This window comes from Delphinapterus leucas, chromosome 11, assembly GCF_059928025.1.
Source record: "Delphinapterus leucas isolate spDelLeu-1000000601 "Yukka" chromosome 11, BTC_Dleu_Yukka2, whole genome shotgun sequence".
Lineage (NCBI taxonomy): Eukaryota > Metazoa > Chordata > Mammalia > Artiodactyla > Monodontidae > Delphinapterus > Delphinapterus leucas.
Window position 1 is genome coordinate 101,978,143 of NC_143139.1, and position 20,825 is coordinate 101,998,967.

The 20,825-nt window shown below is 49.3% G+C and overlaps 1 protein-coding gene across 1 annotated transcript in view; it reads right to left on the reverse strand.

Annotated features, from left to right (window-relative positions):
* The window catches only part of TTLL8 (tubulin tyrosine ligase like 8), a 42,206-nt gene that overhangs the window by 10,727 nt on the left and 10,654 nt on the right, over positions 1 to 20,825 (reverse strand). Inside the window, 6 exon segments of the mRNA XM_089921604.1 lie at positions 6,936 to 7,122; positions 14,199 to 14,324; positions 15,895 to 16,009; positions 16,871 to 16,999; positions 18,834 to 18,907; positions 19,557 to 19,695. Of these exon segments, the coding sequence (XP_089777730.1) occupies positions 6,936 to 7,122; positions 14,199 to 14,324; positions 15,895 to 16,009; positions 16,871 to 16,999; positions 18,834 to 18,907; positions 19,557 to 19,695 (770 nt within the window).

A 20,825-nucleotide genomic window follows, 5' to 3' on the forward strand; every position in this document is an offset into this window, starting at 1 on the left:
CACATCTTGAAGAGAATGAAAAAAAGCCACAGAATGGGAGACAACAGAAGGATGGGCAAGAAACTTGAACAGTGAATTCACAAAAGAGCATATCCACATGGCTAATAAACATGAAAAGATGACAAACTGCACTAGTTACCAGGGCAATGAATCTAGAAGGAATCATACGTGAGAATAAATAGAAAATTTCTGGAAAAGGGAGCAAAGGGAATGGACTATTTCTACCATGAATTAAATCATAAATATACAGTAATTAAAAATGTACAGTACTATTACTAGGGTAAAAGATAGCAAGGTCAGTGGAAGAGAATATATAGTTTAGAATTAGACTCAAAGATATGAGAAAGACTGTCATGATGACGATGAGAGATGAGACCAGTGTAAGACATGTGGGACACAGTCTAACATATGTGTAATTGGAATCCAGACAGAAGTTAGAGGAAGAATGGGGCAGAGGCAATACCGGAAAAATTAATGGCCAAGAATTTTCCAAATTTGATGGGAAGCTCCAACTAACAGATAAAATAAGTCCCACAAACCCAAAGCCAGATAAATACAAAGAAAACTGCTCCTAAAAGCATTGGAAGAAAACTGCTGAAAACCAAAGATAAAAAGAAGATCTTAAAGCACCCAGATAAAAAGACACTACCTTCAAAGAACAAAAACAATACTACAGACGATTTGTAAATGAAAATTATGAAAGCCAGAAGATGATAGAATAATATATTAAAATGCAAAAGCAACAAAAACCTCTGCAAAGCTAGAATTTTATTCAGGTGAAAATATCTTTTAAAAATGAATGTAAGGGGGCTTCCCTGGTGGCGCAGTGGTTGAGAATCTGCCTGCCAATGCAGGGGACACAGGTTTGAGCCCTGGCCTGGGAAGATCCCACATGCTGCGGAGCAACTGGGCCCGTGAGCCACAACTACTGAGCCTGCGCGTCTGGAGCCTGTGCTCTGCAGCAAGAGAGGCCGAGATAGTGAGAGGCCCACGCACCACGATGAAGAGTGGCCCCCACTTGCCACAAATAGAGAAAGCCCTCGCACAGAAACGAAGACCCAACACAGCCATAAATAAATAAATAAATAAAAATTTTAAAAATGAATGTAAGGACTTCTGTGGTGGCGCAGTGGTTAAGAATCCACCTGCCAATGCAAGGGACATGGGTTCAAGCCCTAGTCCGGGAAGATTCCACATGGCGTGGAGCAACTAAACCCGTGTGCCACAACTACTGACTCCACGTGCCACAACTACTGAAGCCCACACACCTAGAGCCCGTGTTCCACAACAAGAGAAGCCACCACGATGAAAAGCCCGCACACCGCAACGAAGAGTAGCCCCTGCTCACCGCAACTAGAGAAAGCCCGTGCAGCAGTGAAGACCCAATGCGGCCAAATAATTAATTAATTAATTTTAAAAAATGCTTAACTTTAAAAAAAATGTAAAATTCTACTTCTTCTTCAGACAAAATAATCAGCGAGTTCTTAACCAACAGATTGTCACTAGAAGAAATGCTGAAAGATGTTTTTTAGGATGAAAGAAAATAATAATGAAACTGCAGAAATGAATGAAGGTCCCTTAAAAAGGTTAATATGTAGAAAAATATAAAATTGCTGACTATTTAAAGCAATAATAAATACCTCACATGTAGTTAAAACATGTGTAGAAGGGAGGATTCTGGGAAGGTGGCAGAATAGGAAGCACCAGGAATCTGTCTCCCCACCTAGACAACAATTGCACTGGCAGAATCTGATGCAACTGTGTTGGAACTCTGGAGTCTACTAAAGGTGTGCAACCTCCGAGGGAAGCCTTAGACAGTAAATTGAAGTTAATTTTGGTCAGTACCAGTTCTTATTACCGTAGCAGCTCCCCATCTCCCACCCCTGTGGCAGGCAGCTGTGCATGGGTTCTGGAGCAGCTTGCACACAGCTTGCAGGAGCCAGAGCACGGAAAAAAGAACCCTGTCCTCCAGATATTGGGGATCTGTGCTCTCTCTGATCACTGACTGCTCCTCTTGATGATAGAGGTACAAATAAGACAGGCCGCCATTATTGCTGGACCTGCCCCTCAGTGTTATAAGCCCCACCCCCTACAGCTGAAGTGCCTTCCAGGGGATTTAAAGGGCCAGCACCCTTCCCTCCCCTTAATTTTATTCTTCTTCCCTTTTGGAGAGCCAGACATTAAAAGACTAGGACATTTTAAAACAACTGCATATAAAGGGAAAATCAGAAAGTGACTGTGCATGCCCAGAGAAAGGCATAGAAAAGACCTAAGAAGACCTTAAATTTACACCTCAGGCACAGAGACAGACTACAGAAATAAAAAAACCAAAAACAATAAACAGAAACAATAACATGAAACAGCAAGCCCTAGAGAAGGAGGAGAACTTGATTTCCAGAGTTTCCAGCTCGCCACAACTAGAGAAAGCCCACGCAGCAATGAAGACCCAACACAGCCAAAAATAAAATAAATAAAATAAATTTATTTTTAAAAAATTTAGCTGTAAAAAAAAAAGAAGTCCCTTCTTATCAGTTATTATTTTTAATGTAAGTGGTTTAAACTCTCCAATCAAAAGACATAGATCTGCGGAATGAATTAAAAACACATGATCCAACCATATGCTGTCTAGAAGAGACTCACTTTAGATCTAAAGACACAAATAGACTGAAAGTAAAAGGATGGAAAAGATATTTCATGCAAACAGTAACTAAAGAGAGGAGATGTGGCTATACTAATATCAGACAAAATAGATTTGCAGTCGAACAGGTTACCAGAGATAAAGAAGGACATAATATATTAATAAAGGTTACAGCTTCTTCAGCAAGAAGACATAATGATTATAAAAATTTATGCATCTAATGACAGACCATCAAAATACATGACGTAGAAACTGACAGAATTGAAGGGAGAAACAGACAGTTCTACAATAACTGGAGACTTCAATACCCCACACTCTCAATAACGAATAAAAGAGCAAGATGGAAGATAAGGAAATAGATGACTTAACACAGTAAATCAACTAAATCTAACAGAGACACACTGAACACTCCACCCAACAACAACACACACATCGTTCCAGATCTAACAGAGACACACTGAACACTCCACCCAACAACAACACACATCGTTCCAGATCTAACAGAGACACACAGAACACTCCACCCAACAACAACACACACACATCGTTCCAGATCTAACAGAGACACACTGAACACTCCACCCAACAACAACACACACACATCGTTCCAGATCTAACAGAGACACACTGAACACTCCACCCAACAACAACACACATCGTTCCAGATCTAACAGAGACACACTGAACACTCCACCCAACAACAACACACATCGTTCCAGATCTAACAGAGACACACTGAACACTCCACCCAACAACAACACACACATCGTTCCAGATCTAACAGAGACACACTGAACACTCCACCCAACAACAACACACACATCGTTCCAGATCTAACAGAGACACACTGAACACTCCACCCAACAACAACACACATCGTTCCAGATCTAACAGAGACACACTGAACACTCCACCCAACAACAACACACATCGTTCCAGATCTAACAGAGACACACTGAACACTCCACCCAACAACAACACACACATCATTCCTAGGTGCACACGAGACATTCTCCAACATAGACCATAATTAGGCCACAAATTAACACTTAATAGGTTCTAAAAGATAGATATCATACAAAGTATCCTCTCTGATCACAACGAGATGGAGTTACGAATCAATGACAGAAGTACAACTGGAAAATTCACAAATCTGTGGAAATTCAACAACACTTTCTTAAACAACCAATGGATAAAAGTAGACACCATAAGGGAAATTAGAAAATACTTAGAGATAGGAACTTCCCTGGTGACACAGTGGATAAGAATCCACCTGCCATTGCAGGGGACATGGGTTCAAGCCCTGGTATGGGAAGATTCCCACATGCCATGAAGCAACTAAGCCCGTGTGCCACAACTACTGAGCCTGCGTTCTGGAGCCTGAGAGCCACAGCTACTGAGCCCCTGTCCACAACTACTGAAGCCCGTGCGCCTAGAGCCCCGGCTACGTGACAAGACAGGCCACCACAATGAGAAGCCTGTGCACCGCAACGAAGACCCAGTGCAGCCAAAACTAACTAAATAAATAAATTTTAAAGAAAAAAGAAAATACTTAGAGATAAATGAAAATTAAAACACAGCATGTCAAAAATTATGGGATGTAGTGAAAACAGTACCAAGGGGAAAATGTAGAGCTATAAAGGCTTACATTAAAAAATGAGAAAAATCTCAAACCAATAACCTAACTTTACAGCTTAAGAAACTAGAAAAAAAGAACAAACTAAACCCAAAGCTAGCAGGAGGAAGGAAATAATAAAGATTAGAGCAGAATTAATCAAAATAGAAAAACAATAGAGAAAATGAATAAAACCAAAAGTTGGTTCATTGAAAAGATCAACAAAGTAGATGAACTTTTAGCTAGATGGACTAAGGAGAAAACAGAGAAAACTCAAGTTACTAAAATCAAAAATGATATTAGGGACATTACTACTGATTTTACAAAAATAAAAAAAGATTATAAGAGAGTACTATGGACAGCTGTACACCAATAAACTGGATAACTTAGATGAAATACACAAATTTCCAGAAACACAAAACCTACCAAGACTAAATCATGAGGACACAGAAAATATGAATAGGCCTATAGCAACTAAGGGGCTTGAATCAGTAATCAAAACTCTCCCAACAAAGAAATGCCCTAGACGTGATGGCTTTACTGGTGAAATCTACCAAACATTTAAAGAAGAACTAATACAAGTCCTTCTCAAACTTTTCCCAAAAATTGAACAGCTAATAAATGAATTCAGCAAAGTAGCAGAATACAAAGTCACCACGCAAAAATCAGTTGCATTTCTATTTCTCTTCTTAATTCTGTGATTGTTTTATATATTCTGATGCGGTATTCACTACATCCAAGTCCAGATTGCTTTGATTCCTTTGATTGGATTCTTTTGTTATGAAATACCCTCTTTACGTCTATTAATAACTCAAATACAGTTGGAGATTTTAACTAGGCTCTCTCAGTATCTCAGAGAACAAGCAAGCGAAATAATCAGTAAGAATATAGATTTGAATCACTAACTTGACTTAATTGACACTTTTAATAACACACCACCTAGCAATGCAGATACACATCATATTCAAGTGTAAATGAAACAGTTACCAAAACAGATCAGTGCTGATCAGGGCTGAAAGCAAGTTCCGCCAAAATCCATGTTTATTTTTTATTCACAGTGAATATCTGTATACAAAAAAAGAACCTTGATCCTTATCTCTTATCTTACACAAAAGTTAAGATTAATTAATCATGAAAAGCTAAAAGTGAACGGAAAAACAGTAAAACATATAGAAGAAATCATAGGGGAACATCTTCATGACCTTGAAGAGTCAAAGATGTCTTAACCAGCACTCGACCTACCATAATAGGGAAAAAATGAAAACAGTGGACCTCATCAAGAAATTCCACTGAAAGGTAAAAAGACAAGTCATGCACCGGGAGAAGGTATGCTTAATGCACATCTCCAACAAAGGACTTGGTGACGAAAATGTCGAGAACTCTTAGAAATCAACTTTATAAACAGAGAACCAACCTCTTTCTCTTTAATGATCAAAAGATTTGAATAAGCACTTCACGAGAGAACATAGCCAAATGGCCAGTAAGCATATGAAAGTATGTTCATCACCATCGGTCATCAGAGAAACGCAAACTAAGACCACGATGAGACGACGAGGAAGGGAAAATGAAAAAGTGTAACAGTGTCGAGGGCTGTCCGCGGCGCGGGGAGTGGGGCGCGTGGACGCATATCACGGCTGGCTTATGAAGCTGCACAGCCACTTTGGGAATTGTTTAAGACTGGTGGTATCCCACCTGCCCACCCACAGCAGAAGGAGTAAGGGCTCTGTGGTCTATTGAAAGGATGGGATTCCGCACAGCAACAGAAAAGAATGAGCTTCTGCACCGACTTGGATAAATCTCACAGGTCTTGTGTTGAGCAGAAGAGTCACAAACGAGACAGCCCGGCCTGTATGATTCCATGAATATGAAATTCCACAGCAACATTGGTGGAGGTGGCGGGAGTCAGAGGAGGTGTGACCTTGGTGGGGTCCTGCCTGGGAAGGGTTACTAGGGGGGCTGGGAGGCTGGGAGTGTCCTTTATCTTGATCTGGGCGGTGGCTACACAGTGAGCACATATGCAGACTTGTATCCTCCTGGACAAATACCAACAGCACATGGCGTGCCCTTTACCGCATTTACATCCAGTAAAGAAGAAAGTACTTGATCCAAAGAAGGAAAGGAGTAAGACAACAGAAACGACCCCGGGATGGTGCGTGTGCGCTGCAGGCAGACCCTCCGAAATGAGCGCTCCAGCTTTGCTGCCATGTTCCCTCGGCAGACAGCTGCTCCCGCCGCGGGTGCTGGCCCGCCCCTGCCCCAGCTTCTCGCTGTCGGCCACTGTGAGAGGTCGCAGCCCTCCGCAGAGGGCCCCCGGGTAGTGGGGGGCAATTGAAGGTCGTGGAGTCAGGAGGCCTGGGCCGAGCAACAGCCCTGCCGGTCCCGACCACCCAGAGCCAGCCTGGCAGCCTGGCCGCGAAGGGGACGCCCAGGGCGGCTATGGCCCCAGATGACGCAAAGGACACGCAGGGTGCGCAAGGTGCCACAGGCTCGCCCGGCCGTGTCATCCTCTTATCAGCCAACAAGGGCCTGGGCAGGCACCCCAAAAGGCACCCCAACTCCCAGACAGGCGCCCCAGACGTCCCAGGGGCCAACGTCCCCAGACAACCCCTAAAGCCCACCCGGCGTCCCCCGGGTAACGCGAGCAGCGGGCAGGCCCCAGAGGGTGCCGACCAGGCCTCTTACTGAATGAGCCTGTAGTACTGCTGGGTCAGGTCCTTCCACTCGTCCTCCGTGAGGTCCTTGGCGGCGTCTTCAGAGAGGTCGATGTCCTCGTGCTCCAGCCGCCCCAGGTAGGCCTCGCACGCCCTGCACGCGATGTCCACCAGCTGCCCTGAGAGGCCTGTGAGCCTCGATCCTGTGCTCTCAGGAACTGAAACCCAAGGACAAGCACGTGGGGCCTGGGCCACCACCCGCCCCCATGCAGTGGCACCACTGGGGGCACAGGCAAAGGCCACCCCACCTGTCTGTGCCTCAGGGTCTCACAGTGAGGACTCTCGCTTCTCTGGGCAGCCGCCCTGGACGCCACACCTGGGCCTGGGCAGGTAACCTTTCCCCTCCCGAAGCTGCCCCCCACTGCACCGTGCCCCCTCCCCGCCGCACCTTCCGACTAGACTCTCAGCCCCTCGGGTGGGAATGAAACAGCACTTCTGATGAGCTCTCCACAAAACCTCTGCTTCTGAGCACATACTTAGTCCTCAGTGAGAAAAGAACAGGTATTCGTGGACAGCCCTGCACCGATGCCTGCCAGCCCTGTGGGATGCTGGGGGGAGCACCTCTCTGTACGTCTGGCACTTCTCAGAGCCCCAGCATGTGTGGGCTTTGTGGCTCTGAGCATCCGACCTCTCACACAGCACCCTCTCCTTCTGGAGCCCGTGAGCCAAGATCGCTGTTGGTCTGGGGAGCACTGAACACAGGGAGGCCCCCGCCCAGGTGAAGGCAGACCTCATGCACTTGGCCCCCACCTCACGTGGCGGCCTGCCCCCCACACAAAGCCAGCGGTCCCCAGGCTGGATGCGGAGATGAGGTGAGAGCTGAACCCTGTCGTGGGGCTATGGGGCAGGAGCCTGCAGAACAAGGCTGCTTGGAAGGTGTATGGAGACACCTGCACAAGCCCCAGGCACAGCCACTGAGATGGCAGCCCTGATGGACCCAGCGGCCGCCAGCGAGCACGGATCCGGGAGAAAGCGCTCGAGCTTTGCGGTTGCTGCGGAGATTACAACATGCATTTCTTAAATGTGCTGAGGTGAAATTCACAAAATATAAAAATAACCATTTTAAAGTGAAAATTCACTTCTGGTGTCCAGCATGTAAGGAGCCTGGAAGCTGCCACTCCACCCCAACAGCAGGTGAAAACCTGAACAGACCAGAAAATCACCAGCTGTTCTTAGATCTGTCCGAGAACTGAGGTCACAGGGCAAAAGCCTGCCCCAAACTGGCGAGACGGATGGGCAGGTACAGAGAGTCACCAGAGCAGAAACCTGTGTGGGAGCCAGCACCAGGGAAGGAAACCCACCTGCTGCAATGGACAAGTTGCTGGAGGCTCAGCGTGGACAATCCTGAGACTTAGAAACCCCAGGGCTCATCTTTAGGGGGCCCCATACTTTTGTCAGTTTTACCTCCAAGAGTTTGACCTGGGGGTCACAGTGAGTATTGGAGGAAAATCCCCTTGTGTTTCTGACAGGGAGAGGAGGAAAGGAACACCCTGTTCTTAACAAGGCTGCCCTCAGGAGAAACAGTCACCAGAGTGTGACCTGCCAGGGTTTGATCAGGGCCTAATCAACGCTGGGGCAGGAAAATACCCAGCTCCGCCGCCTCTAGCCATCCTATCCCACCAAAGGGGGGAGAAAAGGAAAAGCGGTGGTGAAGCTCACAGTCCAAGGGCACAGGCTCAGCAAAGACTGAGACCTGATACAGGACTACAAAGCACTGTATCAGACAAAAAAAAAAAAAAAAAAAAAGAGGGGATTTTTTGCCAGTAGTCTTGGCTTGCAAGAAATGTTAAAAGAAAGAAATCCTTAGGAGAGAAAAAAAATGGCATAAATCAGAAACTCAGATCCACATAAAGAAAGGAAGAGCATTAGAGAAGGAATAAATAAAGGGAAAATTAAAACTTTACTTTTTTAATCCTTAATTGATCTGACAGAACATAATAATTTAATAATTATTATTAAAAATAAAAATAGAAAAAAATATATCCAGATTATAGCTTATGGATAAGTGAAATAAATGACAGCAAAGATACAGGGCACAGGAGGGAGGAATTAGGAATATTTTGTTATAAAATATTCCCATTACTGTAAAGTGGTCAATGTTACTTGAAAATGCAGTTCGATTCATTGTAAATGTATATTGCAAACTATAGGACAACCACTAAAAATATTTATATATATCTATGTATATCTGCTATGCTAGGAAGAGAAAGAAAATGAAATCATACAAAATGCTCAATTAAAACCACAAGAGGCAGAAAAAGAGTAAAAAACAATAGGAACAAAGGACAAGGGCAACGAATAGAAAACAGTAATAAATATGGTAGCTGTTACTCCAACCATATCAATAATCACTTTAAATGTCAACGATTAAATGTATCAATTAAAAGAGATTATACAGTGATCAAACAATAAGACCCAACTGTGTTTTCAACAAGAATTCCACTGTAAATGAAGACACATATAGATTAAAAGCAAAGGGATGGAGAGAAATATACCCTGCTAACACTAATAAAGGAAAGCAGGAGTATCTATATTAATTTCAGACAGAACAGACTTCAGAGCAAGGAAAACTATCAGGGATGAAAAGAATGTTACATGATGATGAAGGGGTCAATACACCAAGAAGACATAGCAACACTTAACATGTATGTGCCTAACAACAGAGCATCAAAATACATGAGGCACAAACTGATAGAACTTCAGGGAGAAATAGATGAGCTCTATTAAAGTTGGAGACTTCAACACCCCTCTCTCAGAAATGGATAGATCCAACAGGCAGAAAATCCGTAAGGACGTAGGTGAACTTAGTAGCACCGTCAATCAACTGGATATAATGGACATCTATACAGTACTTCATCCAACAACAGCAGAATACACATTCTTCTCAAGCTCATTTGGAACAGTTCCCAAAATAGGCCACTTTGGGGCCATAAAACACACCTTAACAAATGTAAAAGAATAGAAATCATAAAATATATGCTCTCAGACCACAATGGATTAAACTAGAAATCAGAAGATACAGATAGCTGGAAAACTCCTCAAGTATGTGGAGACTAAACAACATACATCTGATAACACATGAGTCAATGAAAAGAATCCCAAGAAAAATTTTAAATATTTAGAACTGAATGAAAATAAAAATACAATTCATCAAAATTTGTGGGATGCAATGAAAGCAGTGCTTAGAGGGGAATTTATAGCACTGAATGCATATATTAGAAATGAAGAAAGATCTGAAACTAATTATCTAAGCTGTTATCTTAGGAAGCCAGAAAAAGAAGAACAAATCAAACTCAAACAGAAGAAAATAAATAATAAAACTTAGACCAGGGACTTCCCTGGTGGCACAGTGGTTGAGAATCCACCTGCCAAAGCAGGGGACATGGGTTCAATCCCTGGTCCGGGAAGATCCCACATGCCACGGAGCAACTAAGTCCATGTGCTGCAACTACTGAACCTGTGCTCTAGAGCCCGCGAGCCACAACTATTGAGCCCACGTGCCACAACTACTGAAGCTCGCACGCTTAGAGCCCCTGCTCCACAACAAGAGAAGCCACTGCAGTGAGAAGCCTGTGCACCGCAATGAAGAGTAACCCCCACTCACTGCAACTAGAGAAAGCCCACGCGCAGCAACGAAGACCAAACACAGCCAAAAATAAATAAATAAAATAAATAAATTAGAAAAAAACACAAACTTAGACCAGAAATCAATGAAATTGAAAACGGGAAATCAATAGAGAAAATAAGTGAAACCAAAAGCTGGTTCTTTGAACACATCAATAAAATTAATAAGCCTTTAGTCAGGTTAACTAAAAACAAAAAAGGATGGATGACATAAATTACTAATATCATAAAACTAAGAGGAGACATCACTACAGATCTCATGGACATTAAAAGGATAATAAAGGAATACTATGAACAACTTTATGCCGATGAATTTTATAATCTAGGTGAAATGGACTGATTCTTTCAAATATACAATCTGCGAAAGCTCAAAGAAGAAGAAATAGACAATCTGAATAGTCCTATACCTATTAAAGAAATCGAATCAATGGTTAATAACTTTCCAAAACAGAAGGCACCAGTCCTAGATGGATTCACAGGTGAATTCTACCAAACATTTAAGGAAAAATGTATACCAATTCTCTACAATCTCTTTCAGATGATAGAAGCAGAGGGAGTACTTTGTAACTCATTCTCTGTGGCCAGCATTACCCTAATACCAAAACCAGACAATGGTATCACAAGAAAAGAAAACTGTTGACCAAAATCTCTCATGAACATATTTGCAAAAATCCTCAACAAAATATTTGCAAATTAAATCTAACAATTTATAAAAAGAATTATACACCATGACCAAGTCACATTTATCCCAGGTATGCAAAACTGGTTCAGCATTCAAGAATCAATTAATGTAATCCATCATACCAACAGGCTAAAGAAGAAATATTACATGATCATATCAATAGATGCAAAAAAAGCACTTGATAATATTCAACATCCACTTATGATAAAAACTCTCAACAAACTAGGAATAGAGGGGCTTCCCTGGTGGCACAGTGGTTGAGAGTCCGCCTGCCGATGCAGGGGACATGGGTTCGTGCCCTGGTCCGGGAGGATCCGGAGCGGCTGGGCCTGTGAGCCATGGCCGCTGGGCCTGCATGTCCGGAGCCTGTGCTCTGCAACGGGAGAGGCCACAACAGTGAGAGGCCCACGTACCACCAAAAAAAAAAAAAAAAAACTAGGAATAGAACATCAAGTTGAATATCCTCAACTTGATAAAGAATATCTACAAAAAACCTACAGCTAACATTATATTTAATGGTGAGAAACTAGAATCTTTCCTATTAAAATCAGGAGCAAAGCAAGGCTGTCCTTTCTCACCACTCCTTTTCAACATCATACTGGAAATCCTAGCTAATGCAACAAGACAAGAAAATTAAAAGTAAACAAATTGGGAAAGAAGAAATAAAACTGTTTTTATTCAGAGATGACATGATTGTCTAGGTAGAAAATCTAAAAGAATTAACAACAAAAAAACTTCTGGAACTAGTAAGTGGTTATGGTCAATCACTTTCCTATACACCAGCAATTAATAATTGGAATTTGAAATTAAAAACAAAGTACCATTACATTAGCACTCCAAATATGAAATAAATACATAATTAAATAAATCTAACAAAATATGTACAAGATCTATATGAGGAAAAGTACAAAACTCTGATTACTTAAATCAAAGAAGAACAAATTAATTGAGAGATATTCTATGGTCATGAATAGAAAAAAACTCATTGTCAAGATGTCAGTTCTTCCCAACTTGATCTATAGATTCAAAGCAATCCCAATCAAAATCCCAGCAAGTTATTTTGTGGATATTGACCAACTGATTCTAAAGTTTATATGGAGAGGCAAAAAAATCCAGAATAGCCAACGCAATGTTGAAGGAGAAGAACAAAGTTGGAAGATTGACACCATCTAAATTTGAGCTTTACAATAAATCTACAATAATCAAGATAGTGTGGTATTGGTGAAAAAGAGACAAATAGATCAGTGGAATAGAGAGCCCAGAAATAGACCCACACAAATATAGTCAACTGATCTTTGACTAAGGCACAAAGGCAATACAATGGAGCAAAGATAGTCTTTTCAAACAAATGGTGCTGGAACAAATGGATATGTGCAGGCCAAAAAAAAAAAAAGAATCTAGATACAGACCTTACACCCTTCATAGAAATTAACTGAAAATGGATCATAGACCTAAGTTGAAACACAAAGCTATAAAACCCCTAGAAGATAACATAGGAGAAAACCAAGATGAACTTGGTTATGATGACGACTTTTTAGATACAACACCAAAGGCACAATCCGTGAAAAAAATAATTGATAAGTGGGACTTCACTGAAATTTAAAACTTCTGCTCTGTGGAAGACATCATCAACAGAGTTAGAAAACAAGCTGTAAAGTTGGAGAAAATATTTGCAAAAGACACATACACTAAAGTACTGGTACCCAAAATATGCAAAGAACCCTTAAAACTCAACAATAAAACAAACACCCCGATTTAAAACTGGAGGGAAGCTGAACAGACTCCTCACCAAAGAATATATACAGATGGCAAATAAGTATATTAAAAGATGTTTAACATCATATATTGTCAGGGGAACGCAAATTAAAACTACAGTGAGACACCACTACACACCTACTAGAACAGCCGAGGTCCAGAGCTCTGACATCACCAAATGCTCACCAGGATGTGGAGCAACAGGAACGCTCATCATTGCTGGCGGGGGCACAAAACGGTGCAGCAACCACTTTGGAACAAGTTAGGCAGTTTCTTACCAAACTAAACGTACTCTTGCCATCTTATCCAGCAGTCGTGATCCTTGGTATTTACCAAGTGAGTTGAAAACTTACAGCTGCACAAAAGCCCGTATGCAGCTTTAATCATAACTGCCAAGACTCGAAAGCACCCAAGATGTCCTTCAACAGGTGACAGGATGAACAAATTCTGTTCCATCCAGACAGTGGAATGTTAGTCAGTGCTAAAGAGAAATGAGCTATCAAGGCATGACTTAAGGAGGGATTTAAGGAGGGACCTTGAATGCACATTAGTAAGTGAAAGAAGCCTGTCTGAGTCATATACACTGTATGATTCCAACTGCATGACATTTTGGAAAAGGCAAAGCTGTGGCGACAACAAAAAGATAAGATGTTGGGGGGAAGGAGGAATGAACAGGCTGACTACAGAGGATTTTTAGGGCAGTGAAACTACTCTGAAAGATACTATATCAGTGGATACATGTCATTAAACATTTGTCCAAACCAAGAGGGAACCCTGATGTAAACTGTGGGGTCTGGGTGATGATGACGTGTCAGTGTAGGTTCATCACTTATAACAAATGGACCATCTGGAGGAGGATGTTGACACAGGGGAGGAAAGGGCAGAGGGTACACGTGACACCTGTACCTCCTGCTCAACTTCGCTGTGGACCTAAAACTGTTCTGTGAAAGTGAATAACAACAAAAAGGACTTATTTGGGTCTTGTAGGCCTAAACCCACGGTGGCCCACGACTCCCTACATGACCCAGGAGCGCCATTCCCATGGCATTCTGCTGGAAGAGACTGGGGTCGGGGCAGAGCTGCAGCCCCACCCTGGATGCACAGCTCCATGGCCCCTCCCGTCACCGTCCTCCCGGGGTGCCATGGCCTTGGCCACACCAAGGCGGCACACACCTTGCTTGTTGCTGGAGTCACTGTCACCGGCCTCTTCCCTCCAGCCCTTGGGTGTGCTCCTGCTGCAGTTCTGGTGGCTGACCACCCACTTGAGGATGCTGGAGGCCACCGTGCGCCGGAAGTCGTCTGAAAGGACACCAAGGCCTCGCCCCCGTGCCTGCGCTGGGGACGGGAACTCAGCCAGCGCCAGCCATTCCCAGCCCGGGCATCCCACTGCGTGCGGGGGCCTCACTCCTGCCTCAGAGCCCTCTGGGGGCCGGGCGCTCCCCCACTGCCCACACCCTCCACCTCCACACTCATCCTCCCTCCTCTGCGGAGGGGAGTCTCATTCACTCCAGGACCTCCACCCCAGCTGTGCATCCACCCTGCCTACAGGCCCAGAGGCAGAATCCATGCACCCCGTTTCCTGGCCCTCTCCTGCACCCCCAGGGCCACGGTCTGTGGGCACCGTCACCACCTCTCCCTGCCCCCGTGTCCTCAGCCCTGCACAGAGGGATCCTTCTAGAAGAGCCCCCTGCTGACAACACCGGGACCCTCCCCATCACACGAGCCCCTCCAGACCTTTCTGGACATGTTGGCTCCCACCGCTCTAACTGTGGGTGGCTGGGGGCCCTGCTGTATCCACCAGCGCAGAGGCAGCTCAGGGTCCCCCAGACCTAGGCTTGGAGCCAGGCTGCCTCTGAGCGCCTGTCACATGCCAGGGGCAGCGGCCAGGGGAGGCTCGCCTCCGTGAGGGGCCTGGGAGGCGAGGCTGCTCCCCACCCCAAGTAGCTGGATATTCCAGCAACTTCTCTCCCAAACCTGCTCCTTCCCCACCTCAGCTGAGGCCACCCTTCCCGGCATCCACCGGCCTGGCAGCTACTGCTGCCCTGGAAACACCCAGAACCTGAGCCCCCCACGCGGCCCCTCACCCACCCCCCTCCGTCCATCAGAACACATGCTCCTGAGATCACCAGCCCCCTGCCCGAGGACGTGCGGCACACTGCCTGCTGCAGGGCTGGCCTGGAGCTCCCCAGCCAGCCGCCCTCAGCACCCCTCTCCTCTGGGTCTCCACCCGGCACCCCATCTTGCGAGGCCTCTGCTCACAGCCCTGCCCCCACTGCACTTCTCACCTCTGCCCCCGCCCCGCCCCTGCCTTGTCCTGCAGCCGGCCATTGGCTCCTGGGAGCCCCGGCCTGGGGTCAGGGCACAGGGCAGGCAGGGGTGCTGGGCAGATGCCGCTCTCTACAGCCCCCCAGACGGGCGCTCAGGAAACACGGGTCCCCCCCGAACAACCCCCTCCCTGCCTGCCCTGACCTTCTCCTCTCTCCTGTGCCTCCAGGCAGATCGAACCAGGGACCAGCCTTTGTCCCCAGCCCAGAGCCGGTCGTCCCCGTGTGCCCCAGGCACCCAGACCCTGGCCCAGCACCATCCCCATGCCGGCCTGTCCCAGAAGCCCCGTCAGAACCAAGCTGCTGACACTTGGCCTCCTGCCCTGCAGACGCTGCCCATGGAAGTTTCTAGACTGGCTCCTACCACGTGAAACAGAGCTGAGGTCCCAGGTGCTGGGATGGGACCGGGCCCTCCGCCATCACCCCACCCCCACCCCCAGCCCTGGGGCCCCTCCTGCAGGAACGTGGGCCAGAAAGAGGCCCCACCGGGTTTCCGGGCCCAACGCTCAATGCCAGGCGCCTCGGCCGGGCCACCAGCCACTCACCCAGGAACTCTCGCTTCTCGCTCTCGGTGCAGAGGCCGTAGCAGCGTGGGAAGAAGGAGTCGGGGTTGGCCTGGACGTACCACGGCAGGCTCCGCAGGCTCACGCACAGCCCAATCTCCAGAGACAGCGGCACGTCAGGCCCGCCGGCCGCGCGCCAGGCCAGCTTGGACCACTCTTAGTGCCCACGGGCCTGGCTGGGCAGCACTGGCTCCAGTGGGCTCCCGGGAGGGCACCTCCTGGAGCCGCCCCTCCCCAGCCGCCCGGCTCCACTGGGCCGTCCGCAGGCATCGCCCACACCCGGAAGGACACCAGCGGCCCAAGGCCTGGCGAGGGTGAGTTGGGGGGGCCGGAGCCCTACAGGGAGCCCCGGGGGCGGCCGTGCACTTCGTCCCTGCCCCTCTGTCACCCTTGAGGGTTTAGGGGACGGTGCCCTTGTTGCCAGGGAAGCCCCTTTACCCAATCGCTCCCAGGGGGTACACACAGGCCTGTCCCTCCCGGGCTGGCCCCGCCCCTGACCTCAGACCTCAGGGTAAATGGGGAACAGCTGCCTGGAGGGGCTGGCGGCTGAAAGGGGGAGAGGGCAGGAAGTGCCCGTGTGGCAATGCCCCCCTGCAGTTGGAAGTCACAGCACAGGTGAGGGTGGCCCGGCCCCCCTGGGGTCCGGAGCCCCTCCAAGGCCCAGAGCCTGGGTCGGGCTGCGGTGGCAGCCGTCACCTGCCCTCTCTTGGGCTTGGCCTGTGCGCTTGGGGCCGCCCAGGGACACAGGGCGAGGGGCACAGGGGCTCTGGGGGGCGGTTTGAGGGCAGCAGCACGGAGCGGCTCTGGACTCTGGGCTGGGCCAGGCCAGCAGGAGGCTCCAGTCCTGGAGAGGCGGCCCCAGGGAACCAGTCCCCGTGTGGCGCTCCCGGCTCCGGAGGTACTGGCATTTCAGGAGGCAGGGTGCTGCCCCGCCTGCGCCCCCAGCCCTCCCACTCACCTTGGTGGTGAAGGACGCCGTCTTCCCGTAGTGATTCAGCATCTGGTCGCAGCTCAGACTGTGATAGTCAATGATGTCCCTTTTGATTGTCCAGAGGAAGTACGGTGTTTCATTTTTTACCAACCTGGACTGGCAAGAAAAAACCTTTATCCACACCCAGCACCCAAGGCTCACGTCTCTGACAATGGGACACGCCAAGACTAAAGGAACCGGGGTTTAGGTGAGAAGCGGTGTGTGATTTCTGTGACTCTCCCATCCTGACTGCGGCCTTGCACGTTCCTCGAGGGTCTCCTGCGGGCTCACGTGGGAGCAGCTACCACACAGGGCTTCCGATGGCACAGGGGTGGGGGGCTTCGGGGTCTGGGCTGCAGGGGCCCCGAGTGAGGTCTGAGCTGCCGGCCGCAGGGACACACCACGTGTGGACCTGGGAGAGTCCCCCTCCCTGGCCGCCGGGACACAGGCTTCTCCGCTGCCTCCGCACCTTCAGAATGCAGGGGCCCATGAGAGCAGCTGTCATTTGTCACAGTGTGTGAGGAACCATCGTACACGGAAGTTTAGACAGAGGCTTGGTGGCCACCCGGGCGCCCGGGACGAGAAACAGGTGGGTGACTGGGGTGTCCTTGGTGTCTGCGCTTTTGTGTTTACAAAAATGGCATGTTTTTGGTCAAAATTTCTAACCATACAAAGAGATACTAGGAAAGGGAAAGATTCTCCAAAATCCTATCCCTAGAGATGACCCGGACACCCTTTGTGGGCACTGTCCGCAGACAGCATATCAGGACCACCTAAGCCCCCCGTGACTCAGGTCAATCCACCTTGACCCCTGTGTTCCGGCAGGACTGGCTCCCCCCACCCGACAGCAGCACTGCTGCTGGGGGGCGCAGGGAGGGGGCTGCTGGGGCCCAGGCCACCAACGCCACTTCCAAAACGCACCCACCCAGCTCCCTGAACGCTGGGCTCGAGCCCTTGGTCCTCGTTCCCGCTCTCAGAGTGACATGTACAGCTCCTGCTGCCACCTTCCCGTGTAAGTGTCATTTGTCACACTGTGTGATGAACCGTCGTACACGGAAGCATAGACAGCAGCTTGGTGGCTCCCCGGGCGCCCAGGGTGAGAAACGGCCTTCGGTCCAGAGCTGACGCTCCCGCACAGGCCCAGCCCCCTGCACCCACCCCTGCCGACTACCCACGCCCCCTACCCGCGGACGGCCCCCCAGCCTCACGGTCGACTTTCACAGAAAGGAATCTGCTCTGGGAACTTGCAGTAATGGGCTCCCCGGCCCGTCGGGGCTTTGCCCGTTTCTATTGGATCGTCATCTGCTCCTGACCTGTGAGCGTGTCACATGTTCTGAGTATCAGATCTTTTAACTCGTAAGCCCTGCAAGTACCTCCCTGAGTGGCTTGTCTTTTCGTTCTGTTCACGGGGTCACATGAGGGACAGGAGCTCTTCAGCGTGGTCAACGCGTCACGCTTGCTCACGGTGGACGCAGTTTGGTCTTGTTTTAACTTTCTTCCCTCCCCTTGAGTCGCAGTGACCCTCTGTTACCGGCCAGCAGAGCCCTCCCAGGGCAGCACAGCTCTGCAAAGCCCATCCCTGATGACTGACCTGCCACCAGGGAGCATTGAGGCCCGGGAGCTGGGCCCTGTGGCAGCTGCCCCGCCCCACAGGCAGGCGCTGCGTCCAGCAGACTCCACCGCCACCGTCGCCGCCTGGGGGCTGTTCTGATCCTGTCCCACAGGGTTTCCACAGACGACAGGCCCAGCTTGCCTGCCCACACGTGGAGGCACACACGTGGACGCTCAGAAACACGGGGCACACAGACGCACACACGTGCACACGCATGCACTCGCGCGCATGTCCTCGAGGCCGGGCGTGACCATGGCTTTGCCACATCTCCCCCCCAAGGACGCGGCACAAAGGCAGGTAAACGTCAGCCAAGGCCCCTCCAGAGCCCACGGGACCTACCATCACATCGTGGATGTCGTCTGTTTTCCCCAAAGCCACTTCTTGACTTTCTTTGCCTTCAGCACGTTTGTTTTCTGCAAACACAACACACAGGAGATGTCAGTGCATCATGGCGGGAAGGCGTGACCACAGCCGGGCCCACGACGGGGCCCAGTGCGGAGCAGGTGCCCCTGTGGGTTCCGAAAGGAGCAGGGTCGAGTCAGGCTCGGGTGTCCACTGCATGGCACCCCCGCCAGGGGCCGTGCCAGGGTCGGGGACCCGGGACGTGGGCAGGGCCGTGAGCTGGGTCTCAAGCACCGTGTGGGACAGGGCCCAGCGCAGACCCTGGAGCCAAGAGGATGAAGACTTTGTGCAGAGCAGGGGGCAGGCACAGGTGGGGTCAGGGAGGACCCGTGACCAGGGGCTGGGTGCAGTGGGCACTGCCAGGGGCCAAGCATGGGGCCAGAGGAGGGACAGTCAGGGCCAGGCCGCTAAAGGACGATGAACACCATCCAGACACAGGGGGAGGTCTGAGCATGGACCGTGGGACACCAAGAAGTGACCAGTACCAGGGTTTGAAAGGGCTCGCCAGTGCCTGGACGCCTGGGGTGGGGGCCGGGAGGTGACTCTGTCCCCAGGGGTGAGGCCACAGCACAGGACCCGCAGAACCGACTCACGTCTGGGTCCTCGTGACATACACACAAACTTCTCACACCGAAACACAAGACACCTCCGATACTCTACCTGGCACTCCTTCCCCTTCGTCTTTGACACTCGGAACGACCTTGGGCAGAAAGTGGAACCTCTTCTCCACCCAGCCCTTCCTCCGCAGGGAGGCCCGGATCACCGGGGAGTGTCCGTAGATGGAGAAGATCTTCTTTTCCTTGAATTGCAAGAGTGTATTTGAAATTAAAGAATTGAGTTAATTTTATCTCTGCAAGAGGAGTCTACTATCAGGATGACACAGGCTGCACCGGCGGGAAGACACCTGTGTTCTGCTCTGAGAAAATCACCCAGGAGCGTTGGGACAGCCGACGGGTTGGGGCCGGGCAGCCCCCGGGCAGGCCCACTCCGCCGTGTGTGTGCCTGCTGCCCCAAACGTGGAGGCCAGGAGGCACAGCACAGCCAGGACCTCGATGCTTCCTGAGGCTCAGACCCCAGCTCAGGGCAGCTCCAGGTCTGAAAGGTGGGATGCAGGACAGGGCCCGAGGGCCTGTGCTCTGCGGCTTTCTTTTCTCTGCAAAGGTGACCGCCCCTCATGCCTGGGGTGGGGGAGCTGCTCGAGGTTTGAGAGGAGAGGGGGGAACAAATGCCCACCAATGGCTGGAGGGGCAGTGCGAACTGCCCAGGGCCAGCACCAGGGGAGCTAGGGGCTCTGCCCATCACTGTGGGAATGAGGCCAGCTGCCAGGGGCCAGGCAGGGAGTTGGTAGCTTGCATCCTCTGCCTTCCCAGATGAGGGACAGGGGGCAGGAGAGTGATGGTCATGCTGGAGCCCCAGGGCCCATGCTGCTGAGGATGCAGCCTGGACACATCCATTGGACAGGGTCAGAGGGCAGCAGCTGCAGGGCAGGGGCAGGGAACAGGGGTATGGTCAGCAGTGAGCTTAGGGCCTCATGAGCTTGTGAGAGCAGGAGGGGAGGCCAGGGCAGCAGGGGGAGGCAGCTCAAACTCACTAGGGCCCCTAATTAGACTCTGAATTTCAAAGACAGATTATCCTGGGTGGGCCTGACCTAATCAGGTGTGCCGCTTAAAAGAGGGTCCAGGATTCTCTCAAGTCAGAGATTGAAAACAGCAGAGACTGTCTCTCTCCACTGCTGGCTTTGAAGAAGGTGCCACAAGGAAATTAATTCTGCCAACAAGCTGAGGAAGCTTGGGAGCAGGTCCTTCCCCTGTTGAGCCTTCAGATGAGACCCCATCTGGCTGATGCTTCATTTCACCCTTGACAGACACTGAGCAGAGGACCCAGCCTGGACCCCTGACCCACAGGAGATAATACGTGGTGTGTTTAAGC